Source organism: Manis javanica, chromosome 10, assembly GCF_040802235.1.
Source record: "Manis javanica isolate MJ-LG chromosome 10, MJ_LKY, whole genome shotgun sequence".
In the NCBI taxonomy this organism is placed as follows: Eukaryota; Metazoa; Chordata; class Mammalia; order Pholidota; family Manidae; genus Manis; species Manis javanica.
Window position 1 is genome coordinate 6,234,131 of NC_133165.1, and position 26,977 is coordinate 6,261,107.

General features: G+C 43.8%; 1 protein-coding gene across 37 annotated transcripts in view; it reads left to right on the forward strand.

Annotated features, from left to right (window-relative positions):
• Positions 1–26,207, forward strand: part of RBFOX1 (RNA binding fox-1 homolog 1) — a 1,840,194-nt gene extending 1,813,987 nt beyond the window's left edge. For 14 of the 37 annotated variants that reach the window (XM_073214707.1, XM_073214703.1, XM_073214706.1 and 11 more), the window contains 2 exons: positions 21,863–21,938; positions 23,471–26,207. In XM_073214707.1, coding sequence (XP_073070808.1) covers positions 21,863–21,938; positions 23,471–23,593 — 199 coding nt within the window. In that variant the 3' untranslated portion in view covers positions 23,594–26,207. Of the gene's footprint in view, positions 1–9,831; positions 9,885–21,862; positions 21,939–22,311; positions 22,545–23,470 lie in introns of those variants that run through there. The other 23 variants (XM_073214694.1, XM_073214693.1, XM_073214695.1 and 20 more) reach the window with 11 other exon arrangements.
• The last annotated feature ends 770 nt before the right edge of the window (positions 26,208–26,977 follow it).

Genomic DNA, 26,977 nt, shown 5'->3' on the forward strand with positions numbered 1-26,977 from the left:
AGAACTAATTGCCTTTGGTCCATCATCTATAATGACTTCTCAACAACTGTTAGGTACTATTGGATGAAAATGTAATTGAAGCAGTTAAAAAAAGAACCAAGACTGTAATAGTCAACAGACTGGACCAACAAGGAGTTGGGGAGGTATTAAAGGAAATTCCAAACCCGGTGGACCGTAGCTGTCACAGCCTTGTGGGTAGATACTTGCCAGTGACAAGACAAGATGTAACGGCTCCTTTGGTCATGTCCTGGCCTAATTACACACTTTTCAGGTTGCAGATCATTGACTTGAGAGGCCACAAAAAAAAAAAGCAAATAAAGCTAATCTTTTAAGTAGTGCCATCAGGATCCTTCAGCTGTGAAGGGTTCCGAGGCAGGTGAGAAACCTCTGATGACAAATATGGACAGAGGCCCCTGGATGAGCCATTTCCATTGCAAATAAAGAACTTTCCTCCTCGAAGACAGTCAGGTGGAAGGACTATACCATGAAGCATTCATGGATGGGATAAAAATTAAACCCCGCCCCCATCTTTGCCCTTTTTATTTTTGGTGACTGTGAGATAGATGTACTGTAGACTCTATCCTTTGGTGTAAGAGGGGACTTTTCACTAAAAATTCCTAGTATTTCCTTTAAACTTATCAAAGCAAGTTCTGAATCTGTACCTAGGAAAGAAGACTGAATTTTTTTTTTAGAAGAAGCGATTTCTATGTAAATGTGGCCTCTACATTATTTCCATGTCTGTGTGTAGTACATGCATGTGAACAGTCACCAGACAGAAGTAAATGACACCTCTTGATTTTCTCCCTGGCGTGAATCACAATGACTGATTTCTGTGGAATTAGAGTCACCTCAGAACCACAGTGCATTTCATATTCAATTAACATGCAAAACACTTAGAGTAGGTACCCCTCTCAGGATTTAGGGAGATGGTAGCTTAATAGGTAAGAGCTTGAGGGAATCTGTAAAGAGGAACTCACCTGTCCCCCTTGTCACTGTTTCCGGGACCGTCCTTGCCACATCCTGATGTGTGAGTGTTCACCTAGATCAGCAGCTTGCGGGGCGATGAGACACAGTCAAAGCCGAACACCCTTCCCTTAAGCATCTTAACCACTCAGATTGAAATGCTTTGGTCTGAGATGATAGAAATCTGCCACACGTCTGACAACCTGCACAGTGGTTCCCATGCCTTTTGCAGCCTTGGAATTTCTTGAAAAAAGAAAAGTATGGATGCTTCTAGCATCCCCTCAATCCCAAGCTCCTGTCCAATTCTATAATTTGAAATTTTAGATTTCTTTAGAAGATGAGGGACTTGTTCTCACCACCATTTCTGCCTCGTTAGAGGGTTTGTGGGCTACTGTCTAGTACCTAGACTACGACCCCAGATAGTGGGGTTGGGGGCCCTTTCAAAGTGTGTCCTGCACGGTATTACCTCCACAGCTTTCCCAGAACTGCAGTCTTTCTGCCAGTCTTCTTATTGTTTTCTCCGGTTTCCTATCTCAAACTTAAAACAGAGCAAAAGAACAAACAGCCGGAAAAGAAGTGGTTACCTCCTCCGGTTCTGAAATTTCGAGATGGGGATGCTTCATTCTGAGGGTCCTCGGGGCCCCGCTCTGCCAAGCGTGGTTCCCAGACCAACCAAACTGGCCTCACCAGGAGCTTGTGAGACATGCAGAACCTCAGACCCCACCCTGGCCCTGCTGGGTCCGAATCAGCTCTTCCTGGAGCCCAGGGCGATGCATAGGCGGTTCAAGAAGCTCCGCCCACGGAGGGCAAGCTTTAATTCTCCCTGATACGCAGTAAATAATGAAGTCTGGTTCACCCTCCATGAACCTTGCAGGATGTAAGACATAATAGTCTGCAAATTGCTGGTTTGCAGTCATCTCCTCTCTACTCCCCTTCCTTAGTGAGGAAGCAAAGCTGACAACGGTTGGGTGGCCCTCACAATCCATCCTGTGGGGGCTTCCTCCGTCAGCCAGCTTAGGGCCACAGTCATTCACTTTATCCCAGAGATCCATGGGTGATGAGCGTGACTTCACGCTACCGTCTTCTCCTTGACTGGGTAATAGATTTGCACTCATGTTCAGCATTCCCTGCAAGAGTCCCAGCTGATTCCTCTGACTTTTATTGGGCCTTCATGTTCTCACCTGCTGATTGGGGAGCATAATACCAGTTAGAATCAGGAAGAGGTGAAGGGGAGCATTATTTTATAAACTGGAAGAGCTGGTGAAATGCATGGGGTCATCAATAACTCACTTGCTGATTGACAGATATTGTAGAGCTTTTAGAGTGCGTGGTATTATTCAGAAACACTGAAGATATCCAGGCAAGAGAAACACATTATATTAAATCCACTTCAAAATATGAGTCGCTTTCGGACTGGGCCATCTCTAGGACCCAGTGCAATACTAAGGTCTGGGGGCTCTGTGCCTCGCTCAGACAGCCTACAACTTATAATTAACCTGGTCAGGTGGTGAAGCAGTTTCTTCAGACTTTTTGTGTCTCCTCTTTGATGCGTGCATTAGCAAATCTTTGCTAATCCACCTACAGAATATGATCAGAGATTTAGATTTAGATGAGAGTCTGCATCTCAGCACTACGTGAGGTCATATGGGCAAGCTAGTGGACCAGTTTAATCCTCAACTGCTTTATCTTCAAAGTGGGGCTAGTGACTGCTGCCTGCCTCACTGGGTGGCCGAATTCATCATGGTCATGAACAGAAAGCTTCTCCAACAGGACTAAGTGGCACTCAGGATATTATTTTATCATCAACAGCATCACTAAACTATGAGTGCAGTTTTTTCTTGAGACAGCAATGGGTCATTTCCTGCTGAAGCAGGTTCTCTGGGTTAGAATGATTTTTTGACCCTGAAAGCTTTTTTGTTTTGTTTTTGTTTTTAAATCTTGTCTTCCACCCTAGAAAGGTAAAACTAGACTTTAAATTCTCTGAGAGAGTGAAACTTAGAAGTTCTCACTGCACACCGAGAAAGGTGTGGGGATATGTGCTAATGAGTTTGTGGTAACGATTTCACAGTGTACATGTGTATTAAGTTATCACTCCGTACTCCTTTTAAAAAGTACGTTGTAAAACCTAATTACATACAGTTTTTATTTAAAGTCAGTCGTACTCAATAACACTGGGGAGTCTTTAGTTTGGGCACAAAGTTCTGAAGGAAGAAGCCCCTGGGAACCATAAGCTCACACACCGGTCCTGTTCTCCTTACACCCGGATGTTTCCTCTTTACTCTGTCTTTGCACTGGTAGCTCAGGCTATACCACGAATACATCCGCTTCGTAGGAAAGACCACCAGTGCTGCCAGAGTGGACACAGCCCCTGAACCATCCCTGCTTGAGATTTCTGTACAACCAGTTGCCCCACGAGCGACTTTTCAAAAAGTCAAACCAAATCTGTCCATGTTGTCTTTTTCCCATCGCAACTGGTGGTAAGTCCAACGTCTGTGGCGATAGTTGTCCATTGGAATCCCCTGAGAATCTGTATGGTTCTGGAACATTCCTCTGCCACACTCACTTCATTTTGCCCCTAACTCCCGGAGGCCCCAGCCCACCTTTAAAACCACCTGCAACGTCAAAAGGCTCTTGCCTAATTCCGTCACCCTCAAGCCACAGAAATGCAGCACTTAAAAACACAGGCAATTAGCCTCTGGGCAGAGAGAGTAGAAGACTGTACCCTCCTGAATCCACACACAGCCAAAAACAAAAAGAAAAAAACAGATAATTTTTCCCCAAATGAAGTGCCTTTGCACTCATGGATCTTCCAATAAAAAAAAGTCTGAGGAGCATGCATTCATTTTGATCCCATTTTCCAAATGAGGCAACTGAGGCCCAGAGAGATAAAATGGCTTTTCCAGGATGACACAGCTTGTACGTGGCCAGGCCAGGCTTCCCAGAGACTCTTATGTCTTTTTCACTTTCACTGAGGAAAAAAAATTTAGTGGGAACTAGGGTGATTGTTCAATGTAACAAAAACTAAAATTGCAAAGCGAACCATTCTCCGGGGCTCCAGGGAGTGGAGATGCACTTGGATTTGAATTTCTAAAACCCACAGGGTTTTGATGGAATATTCAAATTAGGGACAGATACACAGCACTCATTTCCTTTCCCATTTGAACTTTTTTCTGTAGACAGTGTTAGCAACAGGAACTGGGGCGAAATGAAATGTTGTTCAATGGATGTTAATGCATTTCTCTTTTAAGATAAAAAGAATCAGGGTGGACCCTTTCCTTTCGCAGGCTCTGGAGCCCATCTGTTTGTTTGCTTGTTTGTTTATACCCCACCTCATCCTATGATTTGCCACAGCCTCTTGAAGTACACATAATTCAATACTAAAATACAAGTAAAAATAACAACAGGGCAAGTGGGATTTGTACAGGTCCAGAGTTTTAGAACTGAGTGCTGAGTCAAATACTGATCACAGGCAAATAAGTCCTCCTTTCTACGTGGCAAAATGAAAATATAAATTAGGGTTTGAGCTTCCAGACAGCCAAGCCCATATAGATATTCTACAGTGACTTACAGCCGTGTGCACAGCATCAGAGCCTTCAGGTTTCACTGGGTGCCCGGCAGGCATGAAGCCCTCATTAACCATCAGAGTATTGAATGGACAACATGAGTAAACTATTAAACTCAGCAATAAGAATTTTAATAGAAGCACCTTATTTCTGCATGCTATGTTCAGCTACTCAGAAAATGCTCATGGCTGGGGTTTCATATGACCCTTCCAGCAACTTTTTAAGATGAGCAAGAATATCTGATTATTCTACATTTCCACCTTAATTTTATGTGTCTGAAGGGAAGCCTCCAGTAAGCATAGTTAGAAAAATCTACTAATTATAAGTAGTATATGAAATAATACATAATTGGTATAACATAATTTTCAATAATCAAATATTAATAATGTTACAATATGGAGATCAACACCAGTGAAATTTAATTTAGAAAGAGACACAATCCTCTTTCCTGCAGAGGGAGGGTGCATAGGCTCAAAGAAATATTCGTGTAGTGATATGTCAATTCTCCAATCTGACTTACAGATTAGAATCACCTAAGTGGCTTTTGGAACTACCTGTGCCTGGGAAACACTCAAAGATTCTGACTTAAATGGCTGTGGAATAAGCCTGGTCATTAGTATTTTTTTTTTAAATCTTGGCTGATTGTAACGGGCAGCAGAGTTGAGAACCTCTGCCTTAACACCGCCAGCAGATGCCCCAATACCCACAGATAGAATTCATTTGATTTTGTCCCACTTCCATCTTGGGGCATCTTGGCTGCTCTCTGCCAGCCCAGCAACACCAACTTCTTGGGCTGTATGGATTTCTTGGTTTATAGCCTGGAGGGTTTCCATCACCTATGTGTGTCTGTGTATGTGTGTGTTAGCACTGGATACAAGGGGAAACTTGTTGTGAATGACATCAACCCTGAGTTTTGTGTCAACAGTGGTGGCATAGCAGAATTAAGAAGTCAAAGGAGAAGCAACCAGCATCGTTGCCAGTGAAACTTAAAACCAGTATTATCTGCTGGGAGGGCCTTTCCTCTCTTTCCTCTTACTACTACCGCCTAGGCCAGCAGATTTACTCTGTGTCTCGATATCGAGCTTCTCACTTCCCTTCCAGAAATACTGGCTGGCTACTATTTTAATTTGACTCTTAGAATTCAGCTGGGAATGATTTAGAAGAAAGAAAATTGCAAAGAGATGAGATTTAGCCTAAGAAGAAAAAGCGGGCTGTAAGGATGATATGGCAGGTCACAAGAGTCATTCAAATGTGCCACCAGCTGAGTCAGATTAGAGCCTAGGTGGTGGGTCACTGAGAACCATCAAAAAACATGATGAAGTCTCAGAATACTATAAAAAGAGAGAAAGACCAGGGCTCATGCCATTTCGTCATCCACGTTGTTGTTAAAACAAAATACAGTGATCTCTCTGAAGCCTCAATTATATCATGTTCAAAGGGGCCTCCTAATACTCTATTATTTTGTCTCGGAGGAAGTGCAGATTCAGAATAGTATTAGGAAGTTCCTCCATAGAGGCGTCACACCCCATTGTTGATGCCATAACCCTGAGCAGAATCTTAGAAAGTGAATAAGCATCGGGGTCTTGAGTCAACCCAAATGTGTTCAGATTTCACTTCCATCACTTACCAGCTTGTTCACACTGTACAAATTCCCTATGCCTCCATTTGCTCATCTGGAAAGATGAGGGTAGCAAATGGGGTTGAAAGGAAAGTTAAATGAATGAATACATAGCCATAGCCCTTGGCAACCACCTGTGGTGAATAAGTGCTCCATCAACTCCATTAGTAATGCTCTTTGGTGTCGGCATTCCAGGGTGTGGATACAACACCCCCTTCTCCCTGTGCTCAGTAATTTACCATTTCATTCTCTTTTCTTAAATTAGTAATCCTCCCTTCTCCCAAAAGCCTCCTATGTCAAACAAGCTTCCTGGGAAAGGTAGGCTTTGCAATGAAAATGAGAATGAATTTGCAGGAGATTTCTCAGCAACATTTCCCGACTCTCTCCATGTTAGGAATTACTTGGAACCATGACCCATCCCCTCTTAGAACAGTGTGAAAATTGTTCCCCAGAGTTTATCCACGGCCACGTCTGGGTTCTTGTTATGTGTACACATTACCAGATCCCTTTCTTGGATATTCTTCCTTAGGTGGTCAGTGTTGAAACCCAGAAATCTATCTATTAACAAGCATTCTAGGTCATTCTTATCTTCAGAGAAATTTGAGAAATTCTGGAGTAGAGGGAGAGATCAAAAATAGGAAGGAATACTAGATGAAAATTTGGCAGGGAGAATTAGATGCAGACCCCCGAAGGAAAAATGGAAAGACCCAGGAAAGATGATCTTGAGTAAATCCATGGGAGGTGATGAAATAAGAAAGCAGATGCAAATGCCCAGAACATGACAGTACAGCCACTGTAGACCAGCTTCCCTTTTGGAAATGAAGCTTCGAGTCCCTGCTCTTAGGAGGCCTCCAGGAACTGGAGGTAACCACCCCTGGGCCATGTATGCTGTTTCTGTCATTCCATCGTTGGCAGCCACATAGTTAGGTTGCCTTAAAGGCTGGTTATTTAATTTTTCCTCAATATGCTTGGGAATAGAGGACTTCTCAGTTGTATCATTAATCCCTTTGATGATGTCTCTCTGGTCATTTAGGGTAAATGATTTCACAGAGAGGGTCATGGATGATCCATTTTATGGGCTGTGTAAGATAGGTCATGTCTTAAGGGGAGAGGGGAAAAACAAGTTATAAAAATGGCATAATATAGTGGACATAAACACCATCGTGAAACCTGCACTTTAGAATTCTTAACCAAATCCCTCTGTTGGCCTGATGCAGGGTGCCCCATGCCAGACTATTAGATGGCAGGCACTTCCTGTTACATGTACTTTACTAATCAACTGATGATAGCATAGCTTAGAGCAAGGGGGTGATCACGGAGGTTGACTCCATGGATTGATGAAGCTCTGTAGATAGGTTCATTTCTGAGGTTAGAGTAACCTTCCTGGATGTAGTGGGAATGCTTGTGTGGATTTTTGAAAAATCATTACAGAATTGATACATCCAAATGGCTACTATATTTTACAAACACTTTTCTAACTCCAGGGTCTACGGCATATTCTTTAAAATTTCACTATTGGGTGATCACTCTCTATGCATTGATGTAGATTTGATTTGATAGTCGGAAGTCATCTGAGCCAACTCTTTTGAAAATAATGACTCATCAAGGGGTAAAATCCCCTTGGTTCAAAAATTTGCTCAGGAATCATTAAGACACTGTGAAGGAAAAAAATCCAAATTTACATAGGTTACCAAAAAAAAAAAAAAACCAACACCAAAAGGACAGAAAGAAGGAAGGAAATGGAGAAGTGGTAGCTTTTTTTTGGAGGAGTTAATACATCAAAAAGAAGAGTGCTGTGAATGACCATCATGTTTTCTAAAAATTCTGGTACAGTTAAAGAAAAAGGTCTAACACCTTTACAATCATAATTGTGTAGATTGCATCTTTGTAAGTGTTTCGTCCTCATTTGACCATCATTTTATATGTGCTGGTTGCCTCCCGTAGCTTTCCTCATACCTAGCAGCTGGACAGCTCCTTAGGGAACATGCAGGTGTGGGGCGCAAGGTAGCAGAGTCTTCTAGAGTTAGGGAGCAGGGATGGGATGTAGACACCTAACTAATGGGCCCCCTCTTAGGGAGGTGGATGACCATTCCGAAGAGATGGACGCTTTGGGTTAACCAGGTCACCATTGTTGGTTACGGTAGGGCTCTTCGTGAGAACATTTGCTAAATAAAGGTCCTTCCGAGGGCTTGTTGTTTCTATCCAGGAATACCACCCCTATAATGTGAGGTGTCCGTGTCTTACTACCCTTTGAGTAATAAGTCAAAGCTGAGCAAGTCAAAACAAATATTCAACCCATTCAACCCAAAGATCTTCATTTTCAGGGATATTAACTTACTGCTCCTCACAACCTTCCTTGAAAATATGAAGTCAGAAACTGTTTGGACTCCAAAAGTCTGCATCAGAGCAAAAAGATAGCAAAAATCCAAGGACGCTAACTTTTATTCTTTCAAGAGGTGATGAATGAACTTAGTTGTGACTCTTGTTATGTGGAAGAGAAACATAAACACCATTCTCAGAGTACGTGTAATTTTGTTTTGATTTCAGTGGTGTGGAAATGACTAGAATTCTCAACTGAATGTTAAATTCCAGGGAATTTTCAAGTGGTAGCTCAGTTTATATTCCAGGCTGTACCTCTTGCAACAGTAAAACTTTCTTAAGATGTTTTAAGAAATACCCAATCACTAGATATTTTTTGAAGCATTGAAAATTTTGAACAAGGCCCATCAAACTAAGACCGAAAAAAAATCCATTTGTCTTGTTTTTTGATGATTTATGTACAGAGTAAAATCTAACAAATGATAACTGGACGCTGCTGAATAGCCGCTTCAGAGGCATGTAAGAACCTAACAATTCTTGTTCGGACATTTTTATAATCTGCCTGACACAGGCATCCTTATTTCTAGAGAAATAAACAGTGCTTCTGATTAGAATGCATTACATTGTGGAAATGCCACCGCCGGAGAAACATCTTAAGAGAGTTTTATCATCTTTCTGGATTTTACTATGCCAAAGTAAAATAGCATTTTCCATGTTTATTTTCTTTTAAATACTGTATCATTAAAAATAATTTGGCAAGATAGGATTTATTTCACTGGATGAATTTTCTTACCTTCTTTATGAAGCTAGCCTAGTTTGGTGAGGAAATTAGTATCTATAACATGACACTAGGTAACCTTCTCTTTTGAAATGACAACATTTCTTTTATTTTCCTTTTTTTAAAAAAAAACTTTTGCTATTATTCTATAATATTAAGTCTGGAATTTCGTGGTTTTTTCCCCCTAGCTAGCTGCAGTACACTCTTCTTCCTAATAGATAGTCCATATAGTTTTAAAAATGTGATCACCATTTAGCATAGAAACCCAAAGAAAAGCAGTTTGAAATGCCCTTGTCTTAGAAACATGTCCTGGCACAACGTTTGGGTAACACATAGTATGAATACTCCCATGCAACAGCTGTACATGGTCCATATTCCAACATCACCATGATTTGGTTCACAAGGTCCCCCGCATGCCTGTTTCATGGTCTTTTTAAACTCTACGTCGGAGATATACCCACACATTTCCTCGCAATATCCATGCAAATGCAGCTCCCTCCCCTCCCCTCATCTGAATACATCGAACCAATTGGCAGAGAGCACATTTCCCCCTGAGCGAGCAGTATTGTGAATTTTATCTTCTCTTCCAGAAATCAGTTCGTCTTCGTTGCAGCAGATGAAATTTCTTGTAACACCTCTGCAGGTAACAAACCTCGCTACTTTTTGATACATCCAGCCCAGCCCCAGTTTCCTTTTTTATTTTTTCCTTCACATGCTGCAGTTGGTCACTCTAGAAAGTTTAGTTAAAAAAAGAAAACGAAGTCCTTATATCTTTGGAGTAGAGCTGAAGCCTTTAGGCTCTGCTGTCGAAAAAGATGTTAGGCATTTTACTAATTTGGATATTGTATTCCCGGTTTTAATAATCCATAATCCAGAAAAGTGAGGCTGTGTTGAATGAAGCCTCAATACAATCTTATGCTATAAGCGGTGCTCTTATGTTAAGACACAAATAGGGCAGATTCGGGACACAGACGTGTGACTTCTATGTTTGTTGACATGTTCTGCCTGGGTTCGCACAGATTTATATGTGAACTCTGGGTTCTTTATGGAATGAATGGTATCTATTGTAGGCCCTAAAAGACTGAATCCATAAAGCTAAAGGCATTGGGGAATATAGTGATCTTTGTCTTATAAAGAGGGAAATCTTCATTCTATTAGTTAAAGAACCTCTATTTCCTTTCTTTTAAAACATATTATAAGTAGCAGTATTTGGAGAGACAAAGTCTTCCACTTTTGAAATCAGGACCCTGGAAAATGGAAATTGCCTACGTTGCATGATGTGCCCATCAAAATAATGCCTGCCTTTTTGCTTTGACGGGGTTCAGAAAGTCATATTTGGACTTTTCATTAGTATGGAATTACTTGATGAAATGTCCAGAGAGTTGAGTGCCTTAACTAACAATAGAGTTTTTAATTTTTCATTCTTTTTGCTTTTAGCCTAAATTGTGACCAAAACAATTACTAGATCTTACCACTGTGTTGCTTTTAGCCAAAAAGGGAGGGCTTGTCAGCACACCCCCATGTAGTTACATGTGCCATGACCTTCAAAAGCCTGCGGTAAACTGAGCCTCACCAGTAGTGCATCTGTTACCAATCACATTTTATCAACAAAGCAGTAAACAAAGGCTTATTGGCTAATTCTTCACTTCCCTCTTGGAGTCGTTGGGGAGAGTGAAGGAAAGGAGGAACTGAGAGCCCGGAACATGTCCCCAGCCCTCTCCATTCTAGTAGTCGATATAGTAGGTCTCAAGATTTTTAATGGTTTAAAGTCTTACCCTGGGAATCCAAGAGATAGGCATGCTCATAATTTAAAACCACAGCTTACTCCATTTCTATATAACCCCTAATCATCATCAACCCCTAATCAACCCCTAATCTCGTATATTTCATCAACCCCTAATCTCATATATCTGTTTGTCCCCGTGAGAGGTGGTGACCTCTATATACCTCACTAATGCCTACGAGTAGAAGACGGAGAGTTGCCCTGCTGAGTGTGACAGAGGAACATACGTGGGGTATGAGAGTCATTGAACATTTTCAAAACCTGGAGAGCAAAACATGCAGCAAAAGGGAGGGGACACTGCCTGGGTGGGGAGGAATGTTGGTTTAAAATGTTACTAGACATCGTTCGTGGATATGCTGGCATTCCAGAATTTCTAGCTTCCCTGCTAAATTGTATGCATTTCCAATGTGTCTTAGGAGATATTTTGACATCATAGATCCAACATTGCAAAGTGACAACCTAAAAAGTAGATACTGATTTTGTCCCGTGATGTAACGAACCCCGCCTTGTAACGAGTGGTCCACATGCAATATTCCTAAAAAAGGGGCTGCAGATCATGAAAGTGTGCCTGAGCTAGAGTGTTCTCACCTCCCCTACCTGATTCAGGATGGCTGCTCAGTAAATTCTTAATGAATTGCTATTGATCAAATTTCAGTTTGAGAGAGATCCTGTTGCTCTGATGGCCATATTAATCATACGGTATATGCTTCATAAAGTTCAATTTGAACTCTGAATTTTGAATCAAGCATGAAAAAGAAGACACCCACATCCATCAAATGTCGAATTATCTCTCAGCCAATCCACCCTCCTCATAGAGCAAAAAAATGAAAACTCAGAACTGGTCGGTCAGCAAAGGCTGTGACTCCTGCTTTCCATGAAGTCTTCCAGGACTTGATCTCCCACATGCTGGACAGATCTAGGGCACCCACATTCCAAACAGCACAACTGTGTGGAGCTCTCCTTAGGTTAAGCCTGCTAAATCCTGGTAGCTGCTGGATTTCAGTGATTGGCAAACGGCAACTTCTCTCTTTTTAAACAAAGAAAGAAATCATCAGGATGCTTAAAATCTCAGTTTCGAGGGTGCAGTGGCTTTTATAACTGAAATTCCCTTACGGATGTGATTGGCATACACAGCTGCCTATAGGGGTGAGCTGGCCGGATGATTTTGTCTGTGGCTCTGGGTAGAGATGCTGAGATGGAAATGACCAAACAATAGGAACAGAAGCACGGAATGATATTGCTTTGTGTCCCCAAAAGAGAAGTGGCAATGTATACTTGGGTCTTCCGTAGAGGACGCCGAACAGTCTGCTTTTGTTAGCCACATGCAAGAGATATTTTTCATTTGCATATGTGGGTTATGAGACTGCTTACAAGGGAATTCATTTTTTTTTTTAACTCAAGGGCTCCTGCAGTGGGGCTAGTCATTTGGTGTTTATTTTGTTTGAGTTGCCCCAAAGCATGTGAAAGACGCATGTTTACATGGGTGTCACTGGAGACTGGCTTGTGACAGCAGGACTGGACCCCCACCATCTGAGGCATCCCTCTTGAACACTCAGATAATTCTCATTCTGTGACATCGCCAACCTCTGATGAGTTGGTTTCTGCAAGAGGTGGAAGAAGGGGCAAGTTGCTCCTCCTTTCTGAGATGCGAGGTCTCCTGGCCAATGTGACCCCCTGGAGCTTTTCCAGGACTGGCCGGTGGTTGTAGACTGTGGTGCTCATGCAAGAATGGTAGTTGAAAAGCAAGTTACTTATTTTGCCAGAGCAGCTGGAAATTCATTTCAGCTAATTAATACGTATTTAGTCGTTGCTCTGTATCCGCAACTGGCCTAAGTCCTGGGGACATAGCATTAAATAAGTTGGGAGGAGAGCCTCTGTTCTAGTGGAGACCAGACCCCAAACATGTAGATGAATAAGCATATAATAGCCGTGCATATAAAATTATACAATAGCTATAATGAATCACAAAGCAGAAGCAGAGGGGTGGGTAGAAAGTAGCACACAGGCTACTGTAGATTCAGGAATCAGAGAAGGTCTTTCTGCAAGGGTGACATTCAAGCGGGGACCTGAATCAAGTAAGCCAGGTAAGTAACTGTGGAAATGGAAGCATTTCAGGCTAGATAAACAGCAAGTTCAAATGCCCTGTGGCTGATACTTGACGTGTCCAAGCATAGCAGGATTGACCCACAGTGGCCACACCATGTAAGTACAGGAGAGAGTTTTAGGGATAATTTTAGGAAGATAGCCAGGGGTCAGAACAAATTAGCAGTTGGGGGCTACAGAAACCATTTGAAATTCTGTTCTACATGTGGTTAGGAAGTCCTCATTGGAAGGTCTGCTTTGACCTGACATTTTTTTTAAATGCTGAGTTAGACACTTTGTGGAGACTGGATTATGACACAGCAAGAGCAGAAAGAAGTCTCTTACCCTGGGGAGCGTCAGCGGCCTGGGTTGGGACAGTGCTGGGGAAGAGCTGACAAGTGGTTGGCTTTGGGCTGTTTTGATGGGAGAGCATGTAGGATATGCTGGTGTGGGTTAGAAACTCACAAGGTCCGGTTTGTACTGCATGTCCTCACCCTCCCTCCTGCACCAAGGATGGATCAGTTATTTCCATGGTGTGCGAAGGCTTTTGTCACAGTAGAAAGGAAATCCTTCCTCCCTTCAGTAACTGTCCTCACATGGGCTTCGCTGAATTCCCCAAGGGCTGGTAGTAACTTGTCATTTATTGAACAAACTGTGTGTGCTAGCCAGTCTGAAAAATCATGTATGTGCATGCATATATGTATGTATACACATGTTCATATGATTTATTCTAACCGCTCTGTGAGGTAGGTGTTACTATCATCCTCATTTTGCAGGTTAAGAAAAAAAAAAAGCTCAGGCCCAGAAAGGCTTGGTAACTTGCCCAAAGTCACACTGTAGTGGGTCTGATGCCAAGGCTCTTTCCACTGAACCACACTGCTCCCCATGTGCTCTTTTCATCTGGGCCTTGGGATGCTGACTTTTCTCTCCAGATACAATTCTCCCACTTTCTGCAGCTGGCTGTCTGGCTCCTAGAAAATTAGTATTTGTGAGATGAGGGCGGAGTTGTTCAAATGTTCAGGGAACCCAAGGAAAGTGAATGGTTCTCTACAGGGTTGCTGCCCTGGGAGTTTTCAGTGTGGCCCACACACCTTCCACAGGTGCGCGTGCCGTGCTTGGGCCTCGGCGCCTGAACAGAGCGATGCAGGGAGGGGATGCGTTGTCAGGGAGCTTTCTGCGTATCCAGGGAGACAGAGGGTTAACAAGCACAGTGTGTTAGGTCAATTCTTCAAACATCTTTCTTTTGCTGAAAATCAGGGACTAAGCATCACCTAGGGGGACGGCCCATTCTTGCAACCTGCCAGACACTTTGAATGCGTTATCTAGGCTGCAGAGCCCAGGTTCCCCACTGCCCCTGCCCCAGGGAGCATGTGTGCATCTTGTGCTTTTAGGGAAGCTGGGTCTCCATCCAGCAGGAAGTCTGCCACCTCCCCAGTGCCAGGTCATCATGGTGGCATGGGAAGCCAAGCTGGGGACACACTCCCAGTGCTTCATGAGTCATGGACATGACATGTGAGGTAAGGGTGGGGGTCTGCGGAAAAGCCTTGGCCCAAAGGAACACATCTACAAAAGCTGTTAAAAGCATGCTTTGTGGGACAGTCTGCTATGCACTTTATTAAGTAAATTTGGAAGCAATATTTGTCAAGTTGAGGGTCACAGAAGGGGTCATCATCCTTCTATCCATAACTAGCATGTGCACACACGCACACACACACACACACACACATACACACACACACACACACATCCATGTGGCTGCACTAAGACTACAGATAATATTTAGAAGAAATATCCAGATTCCCATTCCTCTAATTGATCCTTCAGCAGATTTCCTCTAATTGTCTTCCTTCATTCTGGTGATTTGATTATTCAGCAAAGGTGTCATGCAGCAAATTGATTTGTATTTAGTTGGTCTGTTCCCCATTAAATGTGATGTGTATTAGATAGAACAGGGGGTGTACGGGATGCTAAGAGAACTTCTAAACAAAGGAACTTAAAAATCATCATAGCATTTATGGAGCACTTACTGTGTACTAGGCATCATTCAAAGCTTGTTACATGCAGTAGCCCTACCCTATAAAAATACAATGTTTCTTAGAGTTTTGCTTATGAAAATTAGAGATATCTAGATAGCTCTGAATTAGCCCCGATGAAGGAGTGCAAAATCAGGGCAGAATTTGAAAAAGTAAAATAGAACAGCAGTTACCAAATATTAACATGCTTCAAAACCACGTGCAGAACTTACTACGACTGAAGATTCCACTTTCTCCTCCTCTCGCCATGCCCCAGAGATTCATATCCATAGGCCTGGAGATTTGTAAGAATCAATATTCTTACAAATTCCACCCCCCCAGCTAATTCTCACAGAGGAATCCTCAGATCACACTGTAGGAACCATGGAACTGATCAATCAATAATCTTTTCCCTTTCAATGATAAAGAGAACATAGGAAATGTTTTTCTAGAGTCTTGCTTGGCCGTATGGGGGCCAATAACCACATTTGGCTGTGGAGCCCTTGAAATGGTCCAAACTGAGATGAGCTACAAATGTAAAACACATACGAGATTTCAAAACCTTACTGCAATAATGTAAGATATATTTCATTAATAACCTTTAAGTCGATTCCATGTGGACATGATAGTATTTTAATAGGTCAGATTAGGTAAAAATAAATTTCCCCTGTTTCTTTTTACTTTTCTTAATGTGGCTATTATAAAGTTTAAAAGGACATCTTTGGCTCATTACATTTCTGTTGAGTGGTACCATTCACTCTAGAGCCATGTTTCATTCATTTTACTCAAATGAGTATGGAAAGAGTTTGTGCGCCCCAAGACCCGGTCTGTTAGAAGTGAGGAGCATGACGTGCAATTAAAATATGCAACAGATAAGTAGGTGGTGTGCCCTGACTTTGTTTTACTTTTGCCTCTGAGTGAAAGTGTTGTGCATGTGTGTCTGTGTGTGTATGTGTTACAGAAGAACATGCCTGGGATACAGAGCCCAGAACCTACCTTCTTCTTTCCCTGCTAGTGAACCTGTCAGAGTCTTTGACCCACTTGCATGAGGTGAGGGGGATGCCAGTAGACAGGGCTTCAGATGATCACCACACTTCAGGGGCTCTGACACTCGTGGTGCATCTGCCTGGGATTTACTGGAGTGTTGCCACACAGATTAGAGAGGGGACCAGAGCTGCAGTCTTCTCAATCCTTGCCCATCATCAATAACTAATGGACATTTGGTTGCTGACTAGTTGGTAACCAATAACCCTCATCTCAACCTCCCTACAGCCTTCTACAGCCAGTCCGCTTCCTTACCATCACCATTCATTGCCCGAGAAACTGGCTCAGAGAGGAGACGACCTTCCCTGCAGGGGCATTGAAGGTCCATGAGGGCTACAGACACGGAACCCTCTTTGTGGTTCCCGCGGTGGATTGAATGGTGGCTGGGCTGCCATGTGGATTGCAAAGCATGGTGGGAAATTCGTAGCGATTTGGGTAGAACAGTAGTCAGGACCCCAAGAAGGTGAAACAGGCTCTCTAAGAGGAGGATGACCCCGAGTTTGGCCTTAGAGAGTGGGTCTTTCCTTGGGAATAGGAGGAACTGCGTGGCCACAGCAAGACCTAACTGTCCCCTCTCAGAATCAAGGTTCCTATCTCAAACCTGCTCTGTTGGAACTCAGAACAGAAGAGGTTTGGCATTGCACTGAGAGGGCAGAGAACCGATGAGCCCATCTGATTTGTCACGGGTGGTGTGCTCTGGTTCTTACAGATTCTTCAGGTGTTGGATTCACATGTGTACTTACTCATACCCCGTTCAGATGTGTGACCGGCATCCATGTGCAACAGCAAATGCAATGACTTCCCATTTAGAAGCTAAAGAACCCTGAAAAAGCTTTTCCTCCTATTTCTGAAGGGGTGGGGGGGAAATCACGAGGCTAAAAAAATGAAATAAGTGGTTGGTGAAGGTGATCAGTTCGGCTCCAGGCTGAGGAAGCGAGCAGCTGTAGGGCTGAACCATGTCGGGGTCAAGTTGCGGTAACGCTAGATTGCTCATCTTGGAGAATTTATTCCATTTCTACGGGTGTCCTTCCTTCTTGGAGGTTTTGCTGCATCTGCAGAGGTTTTATGGTGGTTTTGAGTTATGGGACGGGTTTAGTTCCTCTACTATACGTATCTTGAGAAGCGTTTAGCATAAAGCTTGGCCACCCTCATGGCCTATAAATGTCTAAGTCATTGCCTTATATTTTCACGGAGGTCCCCTCAGCAGCCGAGGTCTAAAGCTCCTCCGGAGTAGAGCAAACCGCAGCATCCCCTGGCTAAACCATCTCTCTTCAAACTCTTCCCCAGAACTTTCAAGCAGTTCTCATCTTAATACTCTCAAGAGGACTTTGTCCCTGTTGCGGCAAACCGAGCTGTGTGTCCCGAGGTCCCTGGGAATCTTATTTCTTCCCGTGGAGGTGGAACAACATGACTGGCCCCATGTCTCTCCGTGGTGAATGGAGACTCATTCATTGTCCTTGCTGTGCATGACCCCTGGAAGATTTGCCCGCATTTTTGGCTACTGTTTCCATTTTTATCCACATATATTCTCTAACTGGTGCATGCTCTATTAGCCAGACCGCAAAGCCTGATAGCTGTGGGTTTTATCAGCAACTTTGTGTATGAAAATCCCAGTAAATCCCAGCAACCGCCAAACTTAAAAAAGGGTTTTAATGAATTTTGTGGCCACATGGCCAGTGTTTTGTGAACTGCCCTGGGCAGTGTGAAATCACACAGTCAGTATCTCCAGAGTCTGCCCAACCTATCTAAGTGTCTTGAAGGGTCTTGACTGTCTCTGTGAGCAGCAGATAGAATCTTCAGAAAGCATATCCAGGAGAATCTTGGCGCTGACAGAGCCTCACGCTGAGCACCGTGCCTTCCCAGGCCCCCGTTCCTCTTCTCTCCTCCCTCCGGCCGCAGTGCTGTCATGGCGGCACTGGCCTGGGCCCTTGTTCGCCTGCACCGTGGCCAGTGGTGTTCCAGGCACTGGCAATCAAAAAGCAAACAACCTTAAGACTCCTGCCCTAGCCTCCCACCCCGGGGTTGACATGCCAGGAAGGGGCGAGGTAAACCACCAGATAGAGACGTCAGTGAGCAAAATCACTAAAGATGTGCTAGGTTATGTGAAGGGCTGGGATGGAGTTGGCAAGTGTGCTTAAGGAAGAATGATGAAGAAAGGACAGAAGCATCTCTCTGGGGAGGTGACCCTCGATCTGGGACATGTAGAAAGTAGTTCAGGGGAGGGTGGGCATGTTTCAAGGCCGCGAGGTGAATGGGTTTGCAGTGTCCGAGGAGCTTTGAGGAGAGCGGGGGGCCTGGAGCACAGGGGGCAAGGGCTGGAAGGGAGGAAGGTGGGACTGGAAGAGGGCCGGGACAACCTGCAAGGTTTGGGTTTTATTCCAAGATCAGTGAGAAACCACTGGAGGTGGTTAAGCAGGGAAGTGATGTGATTAGATTTCCATAGATTTATATGTAGATAGATGATAGACATAGATACAGATTTGATAGATATGGACCTAGATGGCTGGTGGTTTGAAGAGGTGAGAAGAGAACCCAGAGACAGAATTGAAGGCTGCTGTTGACTTGGTTCCACTGAAATACCGGCGGCTTATGTGAGGATGGAAATAGCATGAGTGGAGTCATGTGGACGCGTGTCGGGTTTCATCTGTAATTCCTGATAGACGGGATGTGGGGACACAGAGAGCTTCGTGGCCTGATAGCGCTGCTGTCCCCTTGGGCTGGGGATGGGTGGCATAGAGGGTGATGAACATGGAGGTTCTAGGACATTTTACCATCATTCCCGTTGAAGGCTTGGGCATTGGCATGCCTCCCACGGGCTGTGCTTAGCCAGCTCTGAGAACAAGTGGGCACCCATGTGCCTGGCGTATCTGCTGCAACAGGAAGGCTCAGGCCACATCTTCCTAATGACCTTGTGTCTAAATCCAGGTACCACGCAAGGGTGTGTTTAGGAATTAGCATTTGAAAAGAAGCCTCCTTGCTTTCAGTTTGAGCTGACATGGTCCCTTTTCCTCTGTGGAAATGAAATTTATTAATCATAATAAAACCATCGGATTCTGAAGGTAGAGGTCACCCTGAGGAGAAAAGGAGCCTGCTCATGTATGAGGAACAGTTCATGCTGCTGTATTTTTCTTCTGCCTTGGAAGAGAAAACTGCCAGTTTGTTACCTGGGGTTTTCCACAAAGGCGGAAGTTCTGCCCAGTGTTAGAGACAAACAATTTATCAATAAAGTACGTGGAAGGAAAGGGCGGGAGCCACATCTTCATTGAATACATTCAGTCTACCAATAACGTTGTCTCCCAAAAGAGAAAAGTTTTGCCACCATAAAAGCCATTCCCAAAATTTAAAGGACTTAATTTCTCTAAATTTGCATCTCCATACTCATGTCAAAGGAGCACCATTAAAGGGATGTTCTGACATTTCTTCCTACATTCCCAAGGATTTTCAGTTTCCCCTTGCAGCTTCTGTCCCATTCATACAACCAGATTTTCTCTAGACCCATGACAGGCTTTATTTCCTCATGAAATGGAAATCAAAGCTGTGCATCTCGCCCTCTTACCTCTGTTAGTGTCTACTTCTAGTTATGTGGGCAGAGGCTCAATTTTCATGAGTGACCTCCATGCGGATAGGATTTCTTCAAAACCTTCAGCAGTCGTCTTTTTGTTTGCACACACCCTCTGTCTGGGGCTCACATTAGTTTTGCCTCCAAGAGAGAGGGAAAGTCTTGGATTGAAGGCCGTTTGGTGGCGCCCAACCACTGAAGGGTGTCCCTAAGAGTGAAGAACAAATGGGAGTTCTCTGTCATTTCACCGAGAGAGTTACCTCAGAACAGAAACTTCCACTCGCATCACTGCTTTTGAGGATGCTGAAAGCCTCATCTAGATTATTTGAACTCAGTGCCCTTGAAACAGGCAAGTCGGGTTCAGGAGAAGGTTCACACGTCCGGGGAGAACTTGGTATAATCAACGTTTTTCTCCATTTGGAGTCCAACTAAGAGTTAGAAGTTCTGTCCCCCGGCTTCCGTCCACGTCCTCCCTGGCTCCATGGAGTGAGTGACCACATCAGACCCATCTGGTACATTCTCACCAACCCACTAGGAGAAAGAAGCTAGGAAAGAAAATGGGGAGGAGAGGAATAAAATACATGTAAGTGAGACTCCAGGGGGTGGGAGGTGAGCATAAGGATGACAGGACACACAACCCGTTCCTTCCTGCCTTGCTCCTTCATTCTTTAAAGGCAAGTCCAAGAGTCAAAAGCTGCAGATAATGGACATTTATCCCATGTAATGGTTGGCACACCCGTCCCCACCCCAGTTGTGCTGTTCCCTTCTTCAGAGAATTATCCTCTGCCAAAGAGTGTCGCTTCAACTCAGAAGTTATCCTCAGGGAAGCCCATAGCTAATACTTACCTTACATGAGCATTGAAAAGCCAACCCACCTGCTTCCAGGCGGGATCGTCTCTGGAGTGCAGCTGGCAGGATCAGGCCGAAGCTAGTCTCCAGCTCAGACCACACCCGGGCCTCTCTTTGTACCCATGCTCTGACCCACTTGCTTATCTCTCCTTCTCTTGAAAGCACCTCAACAAACCACATGCACCAGAATCTCTGTTTCAGGCTGTGCCTCCAGACAACCTAACCTAACCCAACCCACATGTCAGCCTTGCTCATTACCAAAAAAGCAATGTTCAGCCTCCAAGAAGATATCTGTCAGATCGTTCAAGGAAAGGTGCTTGACACCATGGAAAGAGCATGCACGTTTCCCTGAGAGATTCAAGGATCAGCTCTGACTTTTTAGCTCTGCAACTTTGGCAAAGGACTTAACCTCCCTGAGCTTAATGTCTGACTTGTTCATTGTTGAATTTGAGACACGTAGTAGGCATCCAATGAATCAGGCCTCCATCTCGTCTTCGTTTTTGTTCTAAAGCCTGTGGAAGTCATGGCAGTGGAGGGAGGAGGATGGTAGAGAGAGAGAAATGCTCAAAGGTGAGGATATGTCATCAAGAAATAGTGTTTGAATGTACCCCTTCCAAGCGCCTGGCCAGAGATGGATGAGATAGAAGTTCTGGGGTGATAGGCTCAAAATCAAGTCAGGCTCTCATTATTGAGTGGGGGGAAGGTTGCACAAACCCTTCAAGGATTCTTCTGTTTGAATTCATTTGTGCTTTCCATGCTAAGATGCTGGGTCTCTTCACCCTTTTTGATCTCCCTTGTCTCACTTGACTGGTGATAGCTCAATTAGGAGAAGAGGACCATCTCTCTTGAGTATAACATGTCCTTTGTGGGTACTGGGCTTCGTAAAGCCACTTTCAGGTTGTTTGTTCTATCTGCCTCTGGCTCCAGGTAGCTACCTGAGCAATAGAGAAATGTTCTATGAGAGAGAGAAGGGAACAAAAAAATGTGTATCTATCTCTATCTATCTATCTATCTATCTATCTATCTATCTATCTATCTATCTATCTATCTATCTATCATCTATCATCTATCTATCTATCGATCTCACTAGCAACGTGAATGTTAATGGATGAAATAATGGGCTGTGCACAGATGGACTTTTCTCATATCATGTGGTGGGTTGAATGTATTCCTTCTTTCTGAAGAGGAGCAGGGCCCCTGCACACTGTCTTGGTATTTGGTGTTTAATGGTTGTTATCATGACTTTGTGATCGCACATCACGGATTCATCCTCACCTCTGCTTGCCTTTCAGTTACGGACGAGTTTATGCTGCCGACCCCTACCACCACACACTTGCTCCAGCCCCCACCTACAGCGTTGGTGCCATGGTGAGTGCCACCGGTTCCTCCTCTTTCTCACTTCCTCCTGCCTTCCTGCCCTTCCCCCAGCTGGGACCTTAGTGTGGGGTGACGGTTGACGTCCTCTCACTTTCCCTTAATTGAATTTGTCTCTTGTGCTAACAGCAGCCAAAATGCCACATTAATCCTCCCAGTAAACTTGATAAATGTCTTAATTTCTTGGCAATGTAGTGCATGTAAGTTATTATATTTCTAATTTTGCAAGTCTCACCTAGCAGAGCACTTACCTTAATGGAATAATTAGTCATTTTGATAATTAAATCCATCACTAACGGAATGCAGTGTCAATGCAGAACTTTTTTTTTTCTTTTTTTTTTCCCTCCCTTGCTGCTCATTCACATAGCCCCAAGGTTCCAGCCCCAGCACAGACTTCAGAGGAGCTAAGCTGCACACTTCCAGGCCTCTGCTGTCAGGCAGCTGAGAATCTGACTGCCTCTCCTCCCCTATTACAATTCATGTTTAAAGTCATAGTCGCCCAGGAAAGAAAATAGAGAGAGGGGCACGCTTTGTGTGTGTGCCTAGTACATAAGGAATTAGAGGGAATCAGCTGGGGTTTGGGGGTTGTCTTTTGTTTTGGGGGGCTCTGGGTTTTTGTTTTGGGAGGGGTGGGGGGAGGGCCAAAGTGGGAGGTGTGGGTGGGGTGAATTTGCCTGTACTTGTTCAAACTTCTATGCACTAGAACTCTTGAGTACAGTAAGACGTGCCCATCACGTGAGAGCGTATGCAATCGTTACAAAGCTTTTGGCATGCAGTTTTCTGCTTGGGATCAAGAATATCAGTCCTTATCCTAAAAATAAGCCCCCATAGGCATTCAATTGAATGGCCAATACTTTCAGGCAAAGGAAATAGTTAAGTGCCACCTCATAGCCACGTAAAGCCATGGCCAGACAATTCACTGGAACTTGGTCACAGAAATTCAGCCATGATTTGGAAACACATTATTTTGCACAAGCTCCATTACATCAAGCAATTCATCTGTATAGCAAATTCCATACAGATTGCTGAGCCGAGTCAAGTCAGCAGTTGATTTAAATTCTCATCCTGATTCTGCATCCACCCACTCTGCCTCCACACCTCGTCCACTTGCGGCGTGTGTTGGAAAAGAGAGTTGAATCACTACATTCAGTAAGTTGCCTACATTCAACCGCTCGCACGTAGACTGAGCTTGGTGTTCTGACGCAGCGTAGTGTTAATGAATCAGACAAGCGCCCAGAACGAGGCAGTGCAGGTCCTTCAGTTGTCCAGCCTGTATCAGAGCGCTTTTAGCTAAGAGGACTGGCCGAGAGAATTTGGTTGTACAGGGATTTTCCTTGTAAGGAGCTGTTGGGGGAGGTCCGGATTGTCCCTGTCTTTAGTTCTCCAAGGATGGCCTGGGATGGGTAGGGGGTGCCTCCGTTTTGATTGCTTTTGAGTGTCTATTTTTCACCTTAGTCTTTTTTGATGATCCCCATGTTGCAAAAGGAAAATGTAAAAAACACACCCCTCAAATTGCTTTGTTTCAGAATGCTTTTGCACCCTTGACTGATGCCAAGACTAGGAGCCATGCTGATGATGTGGGTCTCGTTCTTTCTTCATTGCAGGCTAGTATATACCGAGGGGGATACAACCGTTTTGCTCCATACTAAATGACAAAACCCATTAAAACCTTCCAATGTGGGGAGAAAGGAAGCTTTCTGAGGCCTGGGTAACGCAATACATGCAGTAGTGCATCATTTTAGCCACTCTAAACAATTAAAAAGAGGGGAAAAAAATGACATTTTTTATCTTATACCTCAGATATTTTGTTCTGTGTATTTTAATATTGTGGGTCTTTCATTTCTGAAGGTTTCGTAGTTCGGTCGCCGGCTGTAGGAGTTTTTGTGGTTGACCTAGAGAGATGCTCGCTATGAAATAAAAACTGGTTTAGGGCTGTGGCTAGAGTGCTAACTCATGTCAGATGAATCACCTGTGCTGACTGTTAAGCTACTGGGGTTATCCGCTGTTTGGGAAGAGCTCAAGTGACGACAGTAGTCATTTTTTTCTGCATCTGCATTATTTTGTTTTACAAAAGGGGGAAGGGCAGGAGGGATGCGCACGGATTTGGCCAAGAAAGAAAAAGCAGATGGTAACAGATGAATCTAAACGACCCACTGCACCAACAATCATATGTCCGCGGTTCTAAGTTACTCACTGGCAGTTCAGGCCAAAGGTTACGGGGTTCAGGGGGCCTGGGTGACCGCCCGTAGCACGTAATCATCCAAGTTGAACGAAGCTGTGCAAACGCACCCTTTAAACCATTCCGCCCGGCAGTATTCAGCTTCTTAACCAGCCGCTAGTTATTCAGGCAAAAAACTGCTAGTTAGGCCATCAAACAAGCATTCTTTTTATATTTCTTCCAGTCTAATAAATTATTGATATCATTGCTGACTTTTATATTATGGGAGGGAAAAAAATAATAATAACATTAATAAAAAGGTGATAAAAAGCACTGTTTCTATTTTTTTCTTTTTTTCCAAAAAAAAGAAAGTAATAAAAACTTAAATTCTTTGTACCAGTTAAAAAAAAATGTATAAAATTTACATCTGTGCAGTGGAGTTAAGTTCTAGAAACAGTCTCTGAAGCTTTAGTTTTAGCCTAGTCAAAAACCTGTTAGAGACAGATGTATAATTTTTATGGAATTACATGATAATCATATTCGGATTTATAGAAGCATTTTACAAGTATTGCAATCATTGAGTAGAGATAATCACGGTATTTTCATCAGCTTGGTACTTTTTGAAACATGACTGTGTTGTGTGAGCAATCTGCAATTTTTCAGTCCGTGAGAGCCTGCCCTCCTAATTCTCCCCGGATCCCAGGGATTATTTCGAACCAGTATCTTTAGTTCTGTCTCCAAGGCCCAGGACACTTGTCAGAAGGAAACAAAAGAGGAGGTGCACCCATTCCGACCCCAAAGAACAAAGTCCCCCCCACCTCGGAAGCAGGGCCAGAGTGACACAGCCGAAAAATTGCAGTTTGTCTGAACTTCTTCTGTTTGAACTCTTTCCACGTTGTCCTGTTTACAAGTTAACCTAAGTTGGGGTATCTGTCGCGGGTCTTCCTGTTTTTGTATTTAAATAAAGAAACAGCAGCCAGCCGCCCCCAGTAGTTCTGCTGCCATAGTTAGACCTCTATGTGTGCAGTGCGGGCTCTGTGGCACACACTTTAGTACGTGATCCGCTCACTGCTGTGGGCCTGCCAATCCGCTGTAACAACTCTGCTTTCAAACAAAACCAAACAAAACCTAAAAAAAAAAAAAAAAGTGTCTGTGGTCCAGCTTTCTCTTGTCATCTTACGTGCATGCAAGTAAGATCAGTTGGATAATTAAACCATCAATAAAGTTTCACCAGATTCGAAAACCAAGTTTCTGTAGCTTCGGTATCTAAGACAGATAATCATTATCAAGAAAGGGAAGGGGGGAAACCCCGCCTAGCAGCCAAAAGCCTAAAAAAAAGTTCTTTTCACTGGAATGACATGGGTGGGGAAGGGGTGGGGTGGAGGGGGTGTTTTATCGCATCACTAAGACGTTCTCATCCCCCACCCCCAACCCACCTGAAAACGATGTTCTGGCAATGGATGCCTGGTTGACGTTTTTTTAAAGAAAACAACTTCTTAAAACGTTAAGGCATCCTGCCCCAGAGGCCAGAACAGTAGAAAGAACAGGGGGGCTTGGGAGAACAAATAGCTTTCTCCCAACTGCCTTGGATTTCAAAATCCAGATTTTGCATTGTATTTGAAATCAGAAACATAGAATTCTTACCGTGTTGGTTCAAGTAAAATTAATTTGCAGTTTTGATTTTCATCAATGAGCTGTACTTTTCCCCCATGATTGTATGTAGTTTTAATAAAATCATTTAGAGCAAGTGGGTGCCAAATGATGTTGCCGAATCTTTGTCTAGGCACTCTTCCAAGATGCCAATAAGTCATTTTAAAATGTATGTCAGAGATGTAAACAAACATTTTGGATTTTTTTAAGACAGTATTTATTTGGAATGTTTTCATTTATCTAAATAACTATTGCTATTATGAATTATGGGAAAAAAAAGATTAATATCATGTGTGGCATATAGTGACTTCTTAACACACACATCATGCAATCGCAAACCCAGAAAATGTGTATATCTGTCTTTAGAAATTAGTGTTTATATCACTTACAGTGGTTTGTGAATAAAGAAAACTGGTTTGTAATATCAAAAAATAAAAGCTTAGTCTGAAAAGGTCCACGTGAGCTGGTGTCCTGAGTGCTTTTGCTTCGGTGCGGTTCCTCGGAGGGAGATTTCGTTCTGCACACCCGGGGCTGCTCTTGCGCCCGCCAGTGGGGCATGGGTAGGCGCGGCCCAGCTGAGCCATGGGGTGACCCAGTGGAGCCCCAGGCCACCCACAGGGGCCCTGCCTGGCCGGCTCAGAGGGCTGCCCTTTCTCGTTCCCCTATTCCAAACAAGTCAGTGGAATGAACCACGGACATTTAAGAGCGAATCGAAACTCACCTTGGTTGTTTCCCCGGTGTGGGGGTGTCAGCCTTCGGTTTAAAACAAAACAACGGCCAACTGTGCGTGTCAAACAAAACAGGTGTACGAATTATTAATACAACTGGTGGGCGAGCCTTGGATGAAGATGAAAAATGAATACGCTGGAGTTTACAGCTACAGGGGGTTTACCAGGAGCCAGGAATCCTGCTTGGGCTCCGGTGCTCCGTGTTGTGTTTAATTGTTAGATACTCCCGTCAAGGTTGAATTGTCTGCCCCGTTTAGTTCTCTTCATAAGCGCTTCAACCTATCTCATTTAATTCTCTTAATACCCCTAATAAGTTGGAAACCCATAGAAAGGTTAACAACACATGGGGTCTAGAAGCAGGTGTTCTGAGTTGGAATCCTGATTTGGTTGCTAGCCAGTTGCCATCCAGGCCAAGTGAACCCAAAGCTCTGGGCCTCAGTTTCCTCATCCATCATTCAGGTTGCTAATAACATCTCCTTCTTACTGTTATTGCACAG